The 18,074-nt window shown below is 32.6% G+C and overlaps 2 protein-coding genes across 35 annotated transcripts in view; one reads left to right on the forward strand and one right to left on the reverse strand.

Moving 5' to 3' along the window:
* The window catches only part of LOC129801433 (arginine-glutamic acid dipeptide repeats protein), a 47,984-nt gene extending 31,776 nt beyond the window's left edge, over positions 1-16,208 (reverse strand). For 20 of the 34 annotated variants that reach the window (XM_055846483.1, XM_055846486.1, XM_055846479.1 and 17 more), the window contains exons 1-2: positions 15,945-16,193; positions 6,221-6,381 (exon numbers count right to left, since the gene is read on the reverse strand). In XM_055846483.1, coding sequence (XP_055702458.1) covers positions 6,221-6,283 — 63 coding nt within the window. In that variant the 5' untranslated portion in view covers positions 6,284-6,381; positions 15,945-16,193. Of the gene's footprint in view, positions 1-6,220; positions 6,382-15,944 lie in introns of all 34 variants that reach the window. The other 14 variants (XM_055846485.1, XM_055846478.1, XM_055846472.1 and 11 more) reach the window with 2 other exon arrangements.
* Positions 16,209-16,235: 27 nt separating this feature from the next.
* Positions 16,236-16,876, forward strand: LOC129801440 (U6 snRNA-associated Sm-like protein LSm5). Its single transcript, XM_055846497.1, has 3 exons — positions 16,236-16,428; positions 16,503-16,699; positions 16,766-16,876. Exons 1-3 carry the CDS (start codon positions 16,380-16,382, stop codon positions 16,799-16,801), a joined length of 282 nt encoding a protein of 93 aa, XP_055702472.1. The 5' UTR covers positions 16,236-16,379; the 3' UTR covers positions 16,802-16,876.
* Positions 16,877-18,074: the final 1,198 nt, after the last annotated feature.

The raw sequence follows: 18,074 nt of genomic DNA on the forward strand, positions 1-18,074 counted from the left end.
ACATTTGACCTTTAGATTTTTGGGGACGAAAGTACCCATAAAGTTTGAACGAGTTTTTTGAAAATTTAAGAAATAATTGTTTTTCGAATTTATGTAATCTGTAATTGTTAGTTATCATATTTATTGGCCCCGGGAGTTTTTTTCTTATTCTGGTCTAAAAATATTTACAAAAAAAGTCAGGATATCTGCAAGGAAGCAGAAAATCGAAAATTCACGATTTTTGACCAAAAATATCTAAGCTCAGGAGTTAATTAGGATCCTGCAAAAAATATCCTAGATTTGGACATCCTTATAGTTTGTAATTATCCAGAAGAATCGGATTTTTGTCGATTCTAGATAGTGTAAAAAAAATTGTTGTTTCCATGGGTATCCAGAGTCCCAAAGGAGACGAAAGAGTTAAGTGGTGCGAACACCTGATAACGACCCTCAGACACCACTGCATTGCCTTGGCGCTCGTCATGTACTGAGTGACTGACCGAGCAATGAGCGAATGTCTCACCTCGAGGTGCACGCTATGCTCGTGTGGGACATACCGTTCGCTATGATATAAACTCGATAGGTAAGCTACAGCAGAGGGATTTTACGCTTATCGTGGCTTTTCGTCTAACATATTATTTATTATTATATAAAGCAACATAGAATGACATTTGTTCTGCAAAAATGTTTATTGTCATTTCTCTGTGAGAAAGCGAAATCTATCTAGGGGGAGGCTTTGATGTTTCGCATATACGCTACCATCAAACACTTCGTATTTCTTCCGTATTCCTTTATGAATCTCACATATGGCTATATATTTTAATAGCTACTCTTAAATCCCACCTCTCCTGAAAAAATTGGGTGTGTAATCCTTTTTTCCTAGTTTCAGGAAGCAAAAATTAAAAACAGGTGCAAAACTGTAATTTTAATGTGTAATATTTTGTACAATATTGCACGATTGATATCACTTTTTTGGAAAACTACTATCACAGGATGTAGAGGGGTTATTAGGGTTTAAATTTGTATAAAAACCTCTTGGAATGAAGAAGGCCGTTTTTGTGGGTGGAAAAAAATTCGCAAACTTGACCCATATTCATCGATCGGATATTAAGAATTATTATGTATCGCATAGTGAATCTGGCAACACTATAATTTTAGTGTTCTAACATAACCTCACTTGTGTGTTATGATTTTGATGAAAAATAAATTGAGTGATATACTAAAAATCTTGTGATTCAATAAAAAAGGTAAGGAAATTGTGTTTAGTTTTGTGATAAAGATGCCACATTTAATTTGTTTTACAAAAGATGGAGAAACACACTGCGAAAAATAAAAAACTCAGCAGCATTGATGAAACAGTCATGCGCAGGAAGCTCTTCAGGAGGTTGTCCAAAAAAGGCTTAGCCTTAATAAAGCTGCCGTGATATTCAAAATCCGGAGAAGCACACTGTTCTCGAGACTTAAAAATGTGAGAAAAGAACTAGCTGATTCGCAGGAAGTGCCCTTGATGATGGGGTTGCAAAATAAGGAAATGGTTAACAAATATGCGGGAAGGCAATTTTTCACTATGCGACAAGAAGAAAACCTTGTTAATTATTTGTTGGCTTCCTCTAAGGTCAATTTTGGCCTCACCCTACAGCAAACCCGAGAACTGGCCTTCAGTTATGCCATCAGCATTGGCCAAAATGTTTCAGAAAGCTGGAAAACCAACAAGAGCGCTGGAAAAGCATGGGCCACTGGTTTTTTAAAGAGGCACAGGTGATATCCTAGACAGACTTAAACGGTTTGTTCATTTTTAATACTCACTTTAATTTTTCTAGTGAACTCTCGCTTCGAAAACCCGAAGCCATCTCTACGGCGAGAAACTGTGGTTTTACGCGAGAAAATGTTCAAATATTTTTGAAAAATCTGCAAGAAATAATGGAGAGATATCATTTTGATTCTTCAAGGATCTTCAATCTCGATGAGACGGGACTGAGTACAGTCCTCCAGCCACCAAAAGTGGCATGAGAATGTTCATCGATGTTTTTCCCGGACGTCAAGATACAACATAACCTTCAAATTTTCACATACATTTTGGGGTTGCCAAAGTGACACTTTCATGGAATTTGAAGATCAAAGAAAGAAAATGGTTTCCTAAGTGTATAAAATTATGCCTTTTACAAATCTTCATAAAAGTGATATTAAAAGATATTATTCCTCACATAAACTATTTAATCAGATAGACTAGAGTTCCGTCTAAACAATGATGTGTAACTTTTAGTGTCGGGTGCAAAATTTACGGTGAAAATGGGACGTTTTTGAGTGATGTAAATTTGTATGCGAAAATAGAAACTTGATTCAACTATCGGACAAATCGCCATTAAATTTTCATTTTCTTCTAGAGAAAAATGTGAGGATTTCCCAGGATTTTGTGAGATAGGATTTTGAACCTAGTAAGTAAGAGATTTTTTTGGCATAATTGGTGAATTGATACGGTTCGTGTGGTAGTCAGAAAAAATTACTTAAGTTGGACATCATTTTTATATGCGAAACATCAAAGCCTCCCCCTACTTGTTTTGTTGTTTCTCATATGCACTTTTAAAAACTTATTTAACAAACAAAAGTAATTTTGTGTAGACTTTAGTAGGGGAGACCGGGTAGGTTTGGGACAGGGGTAGTGTGGGACAAAGCGATTATTTCATTAATTTTTGAAATAAATGGGATTTAACCACTACTCAATCGTAGGCAATATTAAGATGTATCTTGACTAAAAGAATGGATATCCTCAGTTTTATTGTTTTAATTCTATAAACATTTTTTTAAAAATTGATAAAAATCGTATATTTTGACGTCTCAGTTTTCCTCTTTGTGTTTTATATCAGCGATATATAATCAAAACTTTTTTATCTTATTAGGTAGCAGTGTAATCTGGGAACATATTTTTATAAAAGTTTCAGAGATTATACGCTCTTGTTTTTTACATAAAGGTTTTAAATAGCAAAACTACCCGCGGGGATGTTTGGGACACCTGAAAGGGGATGAATTGGACGTTGATTTTCGACAATATTGTAGGTGGTATGCAATTGTTTATGGTCAAAATGAAGAGTAATGCCCAGTTTCTACTGGAAATCTCCCTCCTCTTGTGCAAAGTTTACCAGTGGAGCAGATTTCTCTAACTACAGGGACAATTAAACCATCAATGTCTTGGGAATCAATAATTCCTTCTCAGAGGATATTCGATCTTTGCCCAATCTAGTTAAAAACTATTTTTTTCGAAAATTTCTCGAACAAGTTCTCCAGAAAAGGCAAGGCGAAGGCTAATTCAGAGAAATAATGAGAAAACAGGTACAATGCAGTTGTCGTAAAATCAAACAGGAATCCATCAATGAGTTCAAAACTAAGAGTTGCCAGAAAATCTACTCGCCTGAGGAATTTGATAATCATGATTGCAATATTTAGAATAAAAAAAGAAAAGAAAGGTAGATGGAAAATAAGAAAATACTTTAAATAATTGATTGACAATAAATGACTCTACTGTACAAATAAAATTGATATTAATTTCTAAGTATGAAATACAAGATTAAACATTTTTATTTCGATTAGAAATATTTTTAATCTGGTATTTAAAATTAATTAACGTGTTCCAGTAATACAAATTATGCGAGAAAAAACGGGTCCCAAACATCCTCTTTTGCGTCCCATATTGCCCCACATCGGGGAGGTTTGGGACAAAGCGTCAAGTAAAATGTTTTATGTTCTCCAAGAAAACTCAGTTGTTTTCCAAGTTCTGTCAAGTACTTTTTATAAAGTCAATACCCATAAGTATCCTATAGACCGCATAAAATTGTAATACACTAACGTGGTTTTTTGGAATAGTATCTCAAAGTCAAAACATGAAAAAGTGTCCCATACCTCCCCGGTCTCCCCTATTATTATTAATATTGACGATAACGTAGATGCGGGTGACTTTGCACTCGGGGGTTACTACTATATGCCCCTGCTTTACGTAAGCTTTTCTTTAATTCTAGAACTCAAGGTTAATGTGAAGGCCATAAGGGCACTAAACCAGTAAAGGACGATTGGGTTATCGGTTACCCAAAAAAAAACATTATTTTTTGTCTACGGCCATTTAAATAAGTTATGTTTTGCTCTAAAGTCAGAAAAAATTATATTTCTTTTCCTCAATTTTTTATCCTCTCGTCCATAAAGGGTTAAGGATAATCTAAAGAGACCATTCTTAAGTCCTACAATTAAAGAAAAACTTACGAAAACCAGGGGTGCAAAATCACCCACATCTACGGTAATATGATAAACAACATATTAAATAAAATCATTTAGAATTTAGACAGTTATAGAGCAAACAGGCGATTTACGCACAATTTTAATTAAGAAAAACCCGACACATCCAAGCACAAAGAGTTATTTTGTGAACCAAAGAAATCAGCAAAGCTAATCACACACAATAATATTCTAATGATGATTATGAAATGATTCTCTGTGAGTAACAAGTGATGATGGTAACAAGGGGTATTTCGTTTTTTTTTAATAGAGAATTAAATAATAAACAAATAAAATTATATACAATAAATTTAGGATCATAGAATTAAAAACAAAATATAATTAATGTATTGACTACACTGAGAGAAAATTTAAATATTTAAAAACTACTACATTTTTTACGGCTAAACTTAATTTCCACAAAACGAATTCATTCCGACGAAAAAATTGTTATTCTAAACAAAAAAGCATAAAAACTTGATAAAACACAAGATGGACTTCAAAACTAATTGACATCCCAATTGAGTGATTCAGCTAAGTAAAAAACGTAAAACCCACTTATAAGCTCAAATAAGATAATGATAGATCGGAATTTTTAACAAATTTCGACCGCACCAAACCGATTTGCTGGACGCAATTCTTTGCACCCAAATTTGATTTGAAGAATATTTTCCTATAAAGAATATTAACCACTACAAATGTATCTGTCACCGGTGTACCTGCTTCAACTGATTTGAATTCAGAGGATCAGCAAAAAAAAGGTCTTTAAAATCGGTTATTATACACCGAAGATAAGTGTAGTACGATCGAGTTATTAGTTCACTTTAAAGAAAACCGAACTATCGTTAAAAATATCCCAACTTCAGGTACCATTATATTAATAATTTCATCGAAATGAAAAAGAAGGACTTCAGCTATAATATTATAACTAAACAAAATTCAAAATTTTTATTTATATCACACAATAACTTTTGTTTTGTAAACATGTTTTTGACATTTCTGTGAGAGTAAATGATATGTAGATCTAGTCATCTCGCTCATTCTCACAGAAAATTTTGAAAACATGTTTACAAGTAAAAGTTATTGTACGTTGATCATTATGTCCAATGCACAATAACTTTTGTTTGCAAACATGTTTTCAAAATTTCCTATAAGAGAGAGCGAGATTACTAGATCTCGGTTTCATTCACTCTCATTGAAGTGTCAAAAACATGTTTACAAAACAAAAGTTATTGTGCATTGGGCATTATGCCCAACGCACAATAAATTTTGTTTGTAAACATGTTTTCAAAATTTCATATGAGAGAGAGCGAGATGACTAGATCTCACTTTCATTCACTTTCACTCAAATGTCAAAAACATGTTTACAAAACAAAACTTATTGTGCGCTGGACATTATAATAGCATTGTCTATAAATATTTAATACAACGCAAAAGAATATGTACAAAAGTGTCCCATAAGTTAATCTTTAAGCAAATAAAATGCCGTAGAATATTTACAGAGTGTATGAAGAAATAAAATAATCTGAATGTCCATATTTATCCGTAATGATTATTTAGATTTTGACCCACAACGAAAAAAAAGATAAATTTATTACAATTTAAGAGAAAAATATTGTCTTTAACAAATTATTTTAAAATTATATCCATTATATTCTCTAGAAAACGTCTCAATACACCAAACAAACAAGTAAACTCTCCCAAAGAAATATTCAAGAATACTAAAGTTAAAATAAAATTCAATGTCAATTCTTTTTTTCCGTGTATATCAATAGAGAAATGCAATGTCAAAAAAAAATTATTTGCCAATAAAAAAAGTACTATAATCTTAAAATATGATACAAAAACCAAAATAACAAAAAAACATTCTGCGTACAGAAAATCCAAAAGATAAGGAAGTGAAAAGAATTTATAATGAAGGGATAAAATTATAATTTTGGAAAAATTTTGACTTTGTTACCGTGATTTTGGATGAATTACGTACATAGATATCGTTTACCTGGTGGCCAGGACCCACTCTTATTTCGCCCTGAGTGGAGGCCGCCATACCGCCCAAGCTGTTACGAAGTTAAGGCTCGTCGTGACGTCGATTGTGGTGTCGTCACGGTCACTGTAAAGTCGACGGTTGGCTCGGATGGATGAGTTCTGTAAAAGAAAAATAAGTTATAAATATTCACATGATGGGAATTAAAATCTCAATTAAAGATAATATATAGGATCTAATTGGGGACAGTGCCTCAGAATCTCTTCTAGGCGATAAGGTCTACACTTGCTATCTAAATTGTTTTCTGGTTTCACAAAAACACGAAGATATTAATATATAGGGTAAATGTCCTAATTCAAAACCATTTCCAGATGCTTTAACTTTGACAGAAGATTTAACACATTAAGTTCATATTTTTTTCTGAAGAGAATTACATAAATTTGCTCCATGACTCTCCTAGAATGTTACTGATTAGTGAAAATTCTTTAGATATAATTTGAAAACTTCTTAAACACAAGAAAAATACGCGAGTGTAAAATGCTGCTATTGGAAACAAATTAATCCAAATGGAGACAAGAGAAAGTTTCTAATTGGAGACAAACAGTGTAAGTGAAACCGTGACGAAAGGATTCCAAAACCTTATTGAGTTGCTTTTGAGTGCAGGGTTTGTTCTTATTCCTGATCTTTTCTCATTTCCCCATCTAAAACAATAAGAAGATCTCTCCAAAAAAATCATATTTCCGGGGTTTCCTATTGAAGCATTTGCAAACACTTCAGAAGAACCCTTTTTGTTCACGAAATAGGTAATTATTTCATTTGAAAACTTCACGAACAATTTCGATCAAAATCGTAAGATTTTAAATAGGTAAATAGGTACACTCAAAATTTGAAGGTTATTTGGCATTCAGTGTTTATCAATGATGAGTTGAGGGTCTATCCGCGAATAGTTTCAATTTTGATCAAGTAGGAGCATGTGGAATGGTCAAACCTTTTCTGTTCTCTTTAAGAGTTTGACGGTACCAGAGCAAGGAGTAATCGCAAAGGTCATAATTTTTATTGTGCTAAATTGTCAAAACCAAAAATTCCCAACAAAATATAACATTTGAATAAATTCAAAACTTCTGAATATGTCCCTTAAGTAAATCATTTAAAGAAAACAAAAACAAGAAAGGACTTTCGTATTATAAATTGACACTCTGAAAAATTTAAGGCAGAAAATTTCCCAGGTAGGTCCTGAAAGGTATAAAAATGTTATAAGAAATGTATAAATGTTCGTGAGGATACAAACTTATAGCTGATTTTGCCTTTTCTAAATTTCGATAGAGTATATGACTCATTTGAAATAGCAGAGGCAATAGACGACTTTCATTTAAGGGGTTACGTGGGTCACATAGACAAAAAATAACAGCATATTATTTAGTTTTTTTTTGACGTGAGATTAAGAATTGTCTAGCAAAAAATGTTTTCTTTTTTTTTCAAAAAAAGGTCTACGAAAATCAGATTCCATCGTCTGAATTTTTAAGATTTTAAAATGCAAATTTCAGAAAATACAGTTTAAGTACTTTAAAATTCCTAAGAACTTAAAATAAAAAAGTATTATGTTAAAAAAAAATAGGGAAAATAGGGTAAGTGCGCCAAATTTCGGCATAGTTGCATGCAAGCGTCAAAGTCTCAAGTTTGAAATGTTATATTTTAAATACAAATTAATTTTTTTAAATTCTTTCTTTTGTAAGAGTGTGGCTTGGAACCTTGTAAGGAGTTTACCGTCTTTATTTACTCTAAAATCATTCTTAATACATTTTAAAATGAATAAAAATATAGACATAGCTTTGGTGCCCTATTTCGGCAACCTTCATTCTCATAGTTCCTTATCCTTCGGGAATTCTTCCAATATCTTTTTCACGTCATCTCGTTTGTCGAAGCTACATTTTTTGTTATTCTTTTGCATTGTAATAATCTCTAGAGTACGTAAAGTCTAAAAGTTCATGGAAATTCGAGGAACAAAAAAGGTGGCCGAAATTGCAAGCTGGCCGGAATTTGGCACACTTACCCTATGTTGTTTTCTAGTCTTTTTGACCCATGTTACCACTTAAGCGTACTTTCTGTAATACCGTTTTAAATTTTATGATTATCTTTCTTTTTTAAGATATAGCACAAATAAGAAAACTCATAATCAGAGATAGAAATATTTGAACTATTAAATTAAGAGTAATTTCTCGCTAAAAGTTGCTTCAGCCAGAAAATTGTGTGACTATTCGTATTAAATAAACTGTACTTATCCCTATATCAGGTAAGACCGCCTCAAGACCGTCATTACACAAATCACATTTACTGCGATAATATTACCTACTTTTATTAAGTTAAAAGTACTTCAGTGTCCTCAATTATACTCATACGGATATTTCATCTAGAGGTTTGAAAATATGTTGACACTTCGTTTGCTTATTGTCGTCAGGTTTGCGTAACAGGTTGAGAAAAAACAGCAAATTTTTTTTGTTCAAAATTTTAAATTCACAAAATAAAGCAAAACACATTACCTATCACGTTCCTGACTAAAGTACTTTTTTTACTGAAAGGTATGTCATGTTAATCAATTAAAAAAATGATAGTGTCAGTTTTATAAGCAAAAAGAGATAGTGAAAAAACAAATAATGTTCTTGCAAATTAAAGATATTTAGCACTTGTTAAGAGTTGAATATTTCAAACTTAACTTTTTTTCGAATATATAAATATTTAATTGATATTATATTATTTAATATAATGTAATTAAAATAACAATCACTAATATTTAAATTTAGATAAATCAAATAAATTTCACTACTGAATTTATTGAATTTAAAAATCCCGATAATTTGCTTGATGCCACTCTTTATCCGTATTATACTTTTTACCCTCTTTATACAATCAAATTTGTAAGCGCTCGGATGTCGTCTAAAAGAATAGAGTCACCACATGTAATCTTAAATACTATTTTGAAATATGTTTAGCTTTACCGACACCGACCTTTATAATAAAAATTAAATAAATCGGTTACTATACTAAGTTAAAACATTTTATGCTAGTTCCAAATGTCACCAATGATAGTAAGACAAATTTGCTCATAAACAAAAATTGTAAAGAAAGAGAATCACAGCTCCCATAAGCTTAAATAAGGTTGTCAGTGTATTTGCAATAGCAAATTACCACCCCTCTGCCAATAGTCCTCTAGTCGACTTTTTCACCCCTCAGAAAATATAATAAGCATTATTGAGCACGCCTGCGCATCAACGGAAACCACATCACACCCATATTGTTAACACTTTGCTTACACAGCCATCGTTCTGATGGTCCTGATACTTGCATCTCCGGCAAGAGCATCATCCTCACTCTACTGCTACGTTAACGACATTTAAATAAGACCACAAAGATTGAAAGGGATTCAATTATTTACAGTGTAAGAAAGTAAAATAATAAAAAATGAAACCTAATGGAGAACGGACGGTTGATTGGTAGAACCGATTAGATTATTATTTTTTTTATGGAATAGTAACCAGATACTAGATAGAAAATGTACGGTAAGAAATACCGACTTAAGGTTTTTTTTAAGTAAAAAGCTAAGTAAAGATAGGCAAGAACAAGTTTGTTTATGAGTTTGTCTGATCTAAATGAAATATTTCTATAGTTTGACGTAAAGGCCTGTACTCATGAGAAGAATTTGCATCAAAATTTTAGATTTTGACGTAAATATCTCCTAAAACAGAGGCGTGCAAGAACCGTTGAAACCCAATTAACGTCAAATGAAACACGTACGTCAATGGTCAAAATGCTACCAAAACAAACTTTTTTGACGTATATTTGGATTCAACGGTTCTTGCTTCTTGCACACCTCTGTCCTAAAATGTGTATAGTGCCCCCTCTCTAATCCGGATCGCCGTAAACCGGACGAGTTATCGACGGTTACATTTAAAATAATTTTGAGGTCATGTATGCATGCGTGTGCAGCAATGAAAATGAATTATCCTGTGATGTTTTTGTTTAATAAATGAAGTATAATAGCATAGAATTCTTTAATTAATGTCTTTTTAAGCTCCTTTAAAACTGTTATTCTAATTATAGAAAAAAACCTTGTATTATATTTTCGAGACGTTGAACAAATTCTAAAAATCCATCCGGATTACGAAGCGGACATCTGTCATATTGTCTCCCAATCATCCGAATAACGAAGCGGGCACTGTACTTAAATGATGGCACACATTTTATCCTATAATTTTTCATTTTTAACTTTCTTCTTCAAAACGTTTGCTAAAATGAGTATGTAGAAATTCGCTCCAGAGAAAAAAGGTAAATATTTTGTACCGGGATTTAATGCTCAACGCACAATAACTTTTGTTTTGTAAACATATTTTTGAGATTTCAGTGAGAGTGAATGAAAGCTTGATCTAGTCATCTTGCTCACTCTCACAGGAAATTTTGAAAACATATTTACAAACAAAAGTTATTGTGCGGTGGGCATAATGACCAGCGCACAATAACTTTTGTTTGTAAACATGTTTTCAAATTTTCCTATGAAAGAGAGCGAGATGACTAGACTAGATCTCATTCACTCTCATTGAAATGTCAAAAACATGTTTACAAAATAAAATTTATTGTGCGTTCGACATAATACTCTGGTTTAATCCACAGTACTCTATTACACATTTTTCTTATTTTTTATTGTTCTAATTAAAATTTGAAAAATAAATTAAATTCTAAAAATGACAAAAATACAGGCTTGACCATTTGTTTTGTCGTCTGTTATAACAAATAAAGAATAAATTGTTATACAGATAACGATTTTGAGTTTTCGGAAAACCTTGTGTAGGATAACACTCTGATCCATGACTTTGATGTTGAAGTAATTGTTCTGAAGAGTTGCAGCGTTTCCTATGAATTGACTATTAAGAAGTATGTTTTCTTATGCTTTTTAAAAGAACTTTTGCCTTTTATTAAAAGTTATCTAACTAAATCACTATCACAGTTAAGATAAGTCATGTCGTTTATGTGAAGGTTTAACTTTGATAAACGTATAAAAGAACATTTGCAGGTAAATTGGTTTTATATTATGGAGAAAAAATGATTTTGTTGACAATAAATGGAAAGGTCGACTTAAGTTTAATCAACTAATTTCAATACTTTTTTTTTATTTTGGAAGTTTTCTAATTTTCGCTTTTGATCCTACCTTACCACTTGAAATAGATATAAAAAAGTCTAAAGCCTAAAGCCTATCGGATTATTTTGACAAAGAACTTACTTTAAATACCATTTAATAGTTTTAAAAAACCAGTGAAGTTACCTTAAGTATTGACATCAAATCGAATTTCCTAAAATCATGTGTACTTTTTAATATTGTTCTTCAGGCTTACTTTTTTTTAATGATTCATTTAATACAGACTTCGTAATAAATTCAATGATGAATTGCAGTGTTAGTGAGTGCCAAGATAAATTTCTATCATTATTGAAAAGCTGAAATCGAGACTTCCTTTTAGAGTATGAAGCTTTCTTTGTTGATGTTCAACCACATGGCCGCTATAATGAAGAGGATAACATTTGTGATCTTTGATTGATCTCACAGAATTAGACATCAATTTTATAAGGAGTAATCAAATAAAGGCGTAAAGTGGTTCAGTGTTGTAGACACTGAATATATTAAAGAAGAACGAGCATCATACCCAAGAAACTCGTAACACTCATATAAATTTTAGTACATTTCAGAGAAAATTATTTTACATGAAAAGTTTCACAGATATTTTTCCAAAGTCATTACACTATTTAAAAGCGCTGCAATCTTCTTCAAAAATTTAGACGTTTTCTGAAGATTCTGAGATTTTCTTATTTTCATATGTAAATGTGGACTTACTGAAGTACTGGAATCGCGGAACTTTGCAGTCGGTAATTTAATAATAAATGCAATTATCTTTACCATCAACGGTAAGACGGCGGTGGCCGCTATTACTCAAATATGAAATTCTTTAAGCTCTGAATCTCTGAAATACTCTTTCAAGAGCACTAGCTCAAATCATTTATATTATATATTAATAAATTAAAATTGAAATATTAATAATTGTTATTTTAAATGACAATAATTATTGAACAAAACGGGAGTGGTGGGCACAGCATTTCAATTTTACAAGGTCCTAAGGGCCCGAATAAATCACGGACATACACTGATTATGATCATCGATTAGAGGAGTTTTGCATAAATTCCCTTTACCTAATCCATTAGAGTAAGATGGAGTAATTCGGAATGATGTCAATTTTGGAATTTTAAGATTTTCTAACTGTTTCAGATGATCAAAGAGAAAAAAGAAACCACGAAGAAGTAGAAAATCGAAATTGTAAATTGGTCAAAAAATAAATCATACACTCAGTCATGTGTTGATCGTAGAATCAACAAGTCTTTACACTTCAATACATCCTGCACAAAATTTACTTTAAAATAATTCAATTGAATTTGGGATAAAGAAGGGGCGGTAAAGTGTTCCACACTTTGCAAAATACTCGAACTCGTGAGTTGGATGCTACACCTTGAAAGTACTTTCGCATTCTTAATGGTTTACTTGTGTTCACCTGTTCATAACTGATTACTACTCTAAACTACTACTACTAAATCACTCAAAATATCGTCTAAAATAGCCGAGAGGCCCGAGATGTAATACAATTGATTTTCTGAAAAAATTACCTATTTATCAATTTGAACCCGTTTAGAATCGATTGGTAGAGGTACAGTCTCGTTAGAATTTTCAAGACCTTTCGAAAGGGTCCAAATGTTACCCCATTCAGTCGAGTACCACGCTATCTGGAGCCTTTATAACCTTTGACCTTGAAAAATCATTTCATTACACTCAGTCCCGGGATTATGCACATTTTCGGGACCGAAAAAAAACCCACGAAATGGCATTACTGTGGCACTATTTTCAAAAAAAAATCCCCGCATTTCCCTTATTCACTTGAGAGTGGATAAGGATCCCGTTTTCCCTATAACATTCCCTCTCCTCTTCATATCGAGTGGCTGTGCTACTGTGGAAAAACAGGTGGCACAGGTAGGTATAGTGCCGATCGTGGAAGAAATCGGGTGTTTTTCCGCAGGAGTTCCGGCCCTGTCCACTAATTCCATCTCTACATGTCCACATTACGCATCGAGAAAATTTGCATAACCGCAGGGACTTTCTTTTGAAAAATCCGTAGAACGAATTTCTCATGGAGTAAAAGTAGCTCAAACAAAAATATTCAAATGTTTAATATAAATGCATTAACAAACAGTACTTTTTAGCAAGAGCTCTTCAACAAAATGATTCGAATATTTAAAAATTTTGTCTTAATAAAAGAAATTAAAGTTTTATTCTGAAAAAGTAGCAAAATGTTTTCAAATTTCCCGCGTCGCAACATAGTATACATTCAGGCGTATTTCGAAAATGATTTCACAAATTGACTCCCAATGGTAGGCAAAGTTGCATAATTGTATAGTAAGGTGGGGTAACTGGATCGTTTTCCAAACAGTGCTACTTAAACGCTTGTTTTTGGACTGATGAAATTCTTTTTTACTTCTTCTAAATCCATAGAATTATTTACTGTTTCATTCAGAAACATAATATAAAAACAATTATCAAAAATATTAAAGAAAATTTATAAAATAATGATAATACTGAAATAAGTCAGCATTCACTAACTGGATCGCCTTTTCGCTAATTCACTTTTAATTAAACCTGTGGATTTAAAATACTTTTTTTCACAAGGAAAAAACAATAAATGTTTTCAATCAACCAGCTGTCATTAGCGAAAATATCACTGCTAGAAAATTTTTAGTGAAGAACCCAGCTGGCACAAGATTAAAATGAGTCGATTACACTATGGATAAAAATATTATTTTTGCTTTTTCTCAAATTTGAATAGTTATATTATGTTAATGTATTGACTATATTACGGAAATAAAAATATTATTACGGACGAAATGTTCGCCTAGGAAATCTTTTCAACTTCTATTATTATTAAACTATTAAGGCTTTGTTAATATCGCCTTTGGTTTTGAGTGCTTAATGAACATTGTGTATTTTTTAAGATTTAGTGTGTATGTAGAATTTTGATTAATTGTTTATTATTATTATTGTATTTTTTTTGTTTTTGTTTAATTTTGGTGTTGAGCTTACATGACCAGAGACCACTCAGTCGACCCGTTGGAGCAGTCTGTGGTTGTATTATAGCTCTTTGTGTAAGCCGATCTCCATTATGAATTTAACAATTTTCTTATGACCCAATGGGTCACAAAGCAAATTTTGTACAGACTGGCTCCCTAGAATAGAATTTCTCTGACCAGTATACTTGCGACAGATATTAAGCAAATGGGGGACATCTAGGATTTCATGACATATATCGCACATAGGTGGATTGTTTCTCTCCATTTTATATTTTGTGGGTCAGTCGAGTGTGCCCAATTCTGAGTCTGGCTATTAAAGTATTTTCTATCCTTGATGCATCTAAAGTATATGGAGGTCCTTTAATGTTTATCAACTTCTAAAACATATCCAAAAATGAATAAAATCGTACGACGCATTTTTGATCAATCCCAAAAAAAATATTGTTGGGGAGGGGGGAGTGCGAAGTAGGGGGAAATTAGTAGCATGCTTATTAGCTGTGGCCGTCTTATGGGGGGTCCCCCAGGGCCCAAGTCGCTATCTCCATCCATTTGGCCTGGAGAGGTGGTAACATACGGACAAACAGCGCATCGTAATTTTTCGCAAATCGTCTAAAACGTGTTACGAAAAGTGGTTTCCGGAAGGTGAGAATGGGAAGTGAAAAATCAAGGGATCATTACTACATTCTGCTCTGTTTGGAGTTCGAGCAGTAATTTATTATTGGATCGTAATAGATTCCAGTTTTACAATGAATATTCTTGAAGCTTTTTCGAAATATCACAAAATACATGATTTTGGAGGAAAAGGGGGAAAGATTAAGGAGAAAATAATGGTTGAATTGATGGGCTCAAGATAGACTTATCAAGTTTCACTGAAGAACTACGAACCGTTTTAATGATTATTATTAACTAACTAAATAATAATTTCGAAAAATTACTTCTAGTCTGGGCATGAGACACAAAAATTCGAACTATCGATATGTTGATCTCGAAGTATATATTTCGATGTTTATATGCTTTATGTATATATAATTTACGTATTTAGTATATATATATATATATAATGTGCAATATGTTGCTCTCTGCATGGAGTTCGAACAATACAACGAGCCTCCTCATCGCTAGAGAGTACATCATTTCTCTCGTGAGTTACGAAGAGAAGTTCTAGATTCGAGTTGGAGAGGGGTCAGAGAATCGAAAAATTAATTGAACCGGAGTCATGGCAGGAAAATGGTGGAAACGCTTTGCGCGCCGATTAAATTTTATTTTTCTATTCCACAGACTTCCTGATATTTTGCATCCTGGCACATTTTGTAAGAAGGTCACTTTAATAAATTTCACTCCACTCTTAAATATTTTGGAAATTTTAATTCCATAATGTTGAAAAAAAAGTCACAAAAGCACCCAAAAATTTCCACTCACTCCCACACCCCGTAAAATCCTTCTGAATTACCCCAAAATCATAAATTGCATAAGAATTTGTAATGTGCAAGAGAAACTTAACAAAGTTATTGGAATAATTTATCGGTATTTACAAAGGAAAGGTGTGTGGAGAAGAAAATCTTCGTTTCAATTTACCATTCACAAGTGCATCATGAGCTTGCTTGTCAGACACAAAAGAAAATCACAAAATTCGCAGGAAATTCTACAATGCTCGATGATAGAAACACTCCACATTTGTTCACACACAATTAGTGCATATTATTTAGATAGTTTTGCGTGTAAAAGAGCACTTAAATAGCAATTTTTAATCACTTTTCTAAAATAAATGGTCTGCCGATAAACTTTATGTGGCAGCCATTTTCCCTTCACTTGCAGCGCCCTCTCACATAATTCATAGGAATACTAAGTTTTCTCCACCTGGATAATCCATATTGTTTGCATTTTTTATCCCAATGTCAATTTATTTTGTGATTTCTTCAGGACCAACGCGAGTTTTCTTTTGATTGAATTTCCTTTAAATACGCAGTTCACAGTGATTTCTTTTCAAAAGAATTTTGCCACATTGAAAAAATGACACAATCAACATCAACAGTTAATCAATCAACCCTTTTGCCACTCGGTCAGCTAAGAATTTTTGGAGAATTTTGCACCTGAAAAATATCAATAACTATTTGGATTTTTAATAATTTCCAGAGCTCGTGGATAAGTGTATAGGCTCCAGGATTCACATAATTATGAAAAATGATAAAGAAATCGTTGGAACTCTTTTGGGTTTTGATGATTTCGTCAATATGTTGCTTGAGGATGTTACCGAATATGAACACACACCTGAGGGACGCAGGATAACAAAACTTGATCAAATATTGTTGAATGGCAATAATATAACAATGGTAAGAAGAAATTAACAAGATATGTATGGTAAAACGGCACATATAAAGTTTCCGGTTTGTTTTCAGCTCGTTCCCGGTGGAGATATGCCTGATTCAGCATGAACACTGGACAGGAAAAATTTGAATTTTTATTTTCCTTAATGTATTTAAGCTTGAAATAAATAATCATTCTGGAAACATTTGTTTTCTCAGTTTTTTAAAGGAATTTTAGAAAAAAAAACAATGTTATCCGCATGCCTTGTGGTTTGTGGAACATATCAAAGACCCTCCCGGCCGGCTATTCGTACTGACTACAGATCGTACTCTGAGTATATACATTGTATTTATGTGAGGAAAGTACTAATTTCCACACTTACTATACTGAGAAAAAAAGAGGGTGCGATTAACATTTTTTCCTTAGAATTTTAACACTTTTTAGGTGTAAAAACATACCAACATTTTTTAGTGCTAATTTTGCACCTTTTTAAGGGTAAAATTAACATGAAAAAGAGTACCTTTAACCCACAATACACCTAAAAAGCATAATATTTACACCGATTTCGGATCAATATTGTAGGGTAAAATAAACATTTCCGGAATGTTATTTTAACTTTTTCGGATTTCTCTCACAGTATATGTATATACTATGTACGTATACTATGTACGTGAAAGATATACAAATTTAAATATATACTCAAGTAATACGTTGTATCTATACGCAAAAAATACTATGTTGAAGGAATACTCTGTACAGTAGACTCTACCAAATTCGGGCATTTGGGACCGATATGTCACCCGAATTAGACAGAAATTCGGGCGACATATTTTTTGAAACGCAACGAATTTTTATTCATCTGCATACATATATTGATTTTACATACTGTAAATTTCATGAAAAGCTTTTAATAACGCAAAATCACATCAAAACTTAGACAAACCATGCCAAATTTGAGCATATTTGCTTCATTTGATAATCATAATTAAACTTGAAAAATGTCAACAAACTTTTTTTTCGAATTTAACAGCCGCCCGAATTAAAAAGTAGCCCGATCTTAAAAGAGCCGAATTAGCGAGAGTCTACTGCAGGGGTGTGAAATACCCGTTAGAAACCGAATAAACGTCAAAATAAGTATGTTCTGCTTTTTGACCATTGACGTACAAGTTTAATTTGACGTTTATTCGTTTTCAACGGTTCTTGCACGCCTCTAGTGTACTGTATATCGAGTATAAACTTGGTATTTCTGAAGGCCAATTTTTGAAACTCTCACTCGCACCCGCGAGCTCTTTAGTGGCCGAGAGAAATTTACTCGCACACCCCGCAGATTCTTGATTACCTGCAACGAGTAGTTTATGTTATAAAGAAGTCGTTACTTGAATCTGCAGGGTGTGCGAGTCA

The sequence above is a fragment of the Phlebotomus papatasi genome, chromosome 2 (genome assembly GCF_024763615.1).
Source record: "Phlebotomus papatasi isolate M1 chromosome 2, Ppap_2.1, whole genome shotgun sequence".
In the NCBI taxonomy this organism is placed as follows: domain Eukaryota; kingdom Metazoa; phylum Arthropoda; class Insecta; order Diptera; family Psychodidae; genus Phlebotomus; species Phlebotomus papatasi.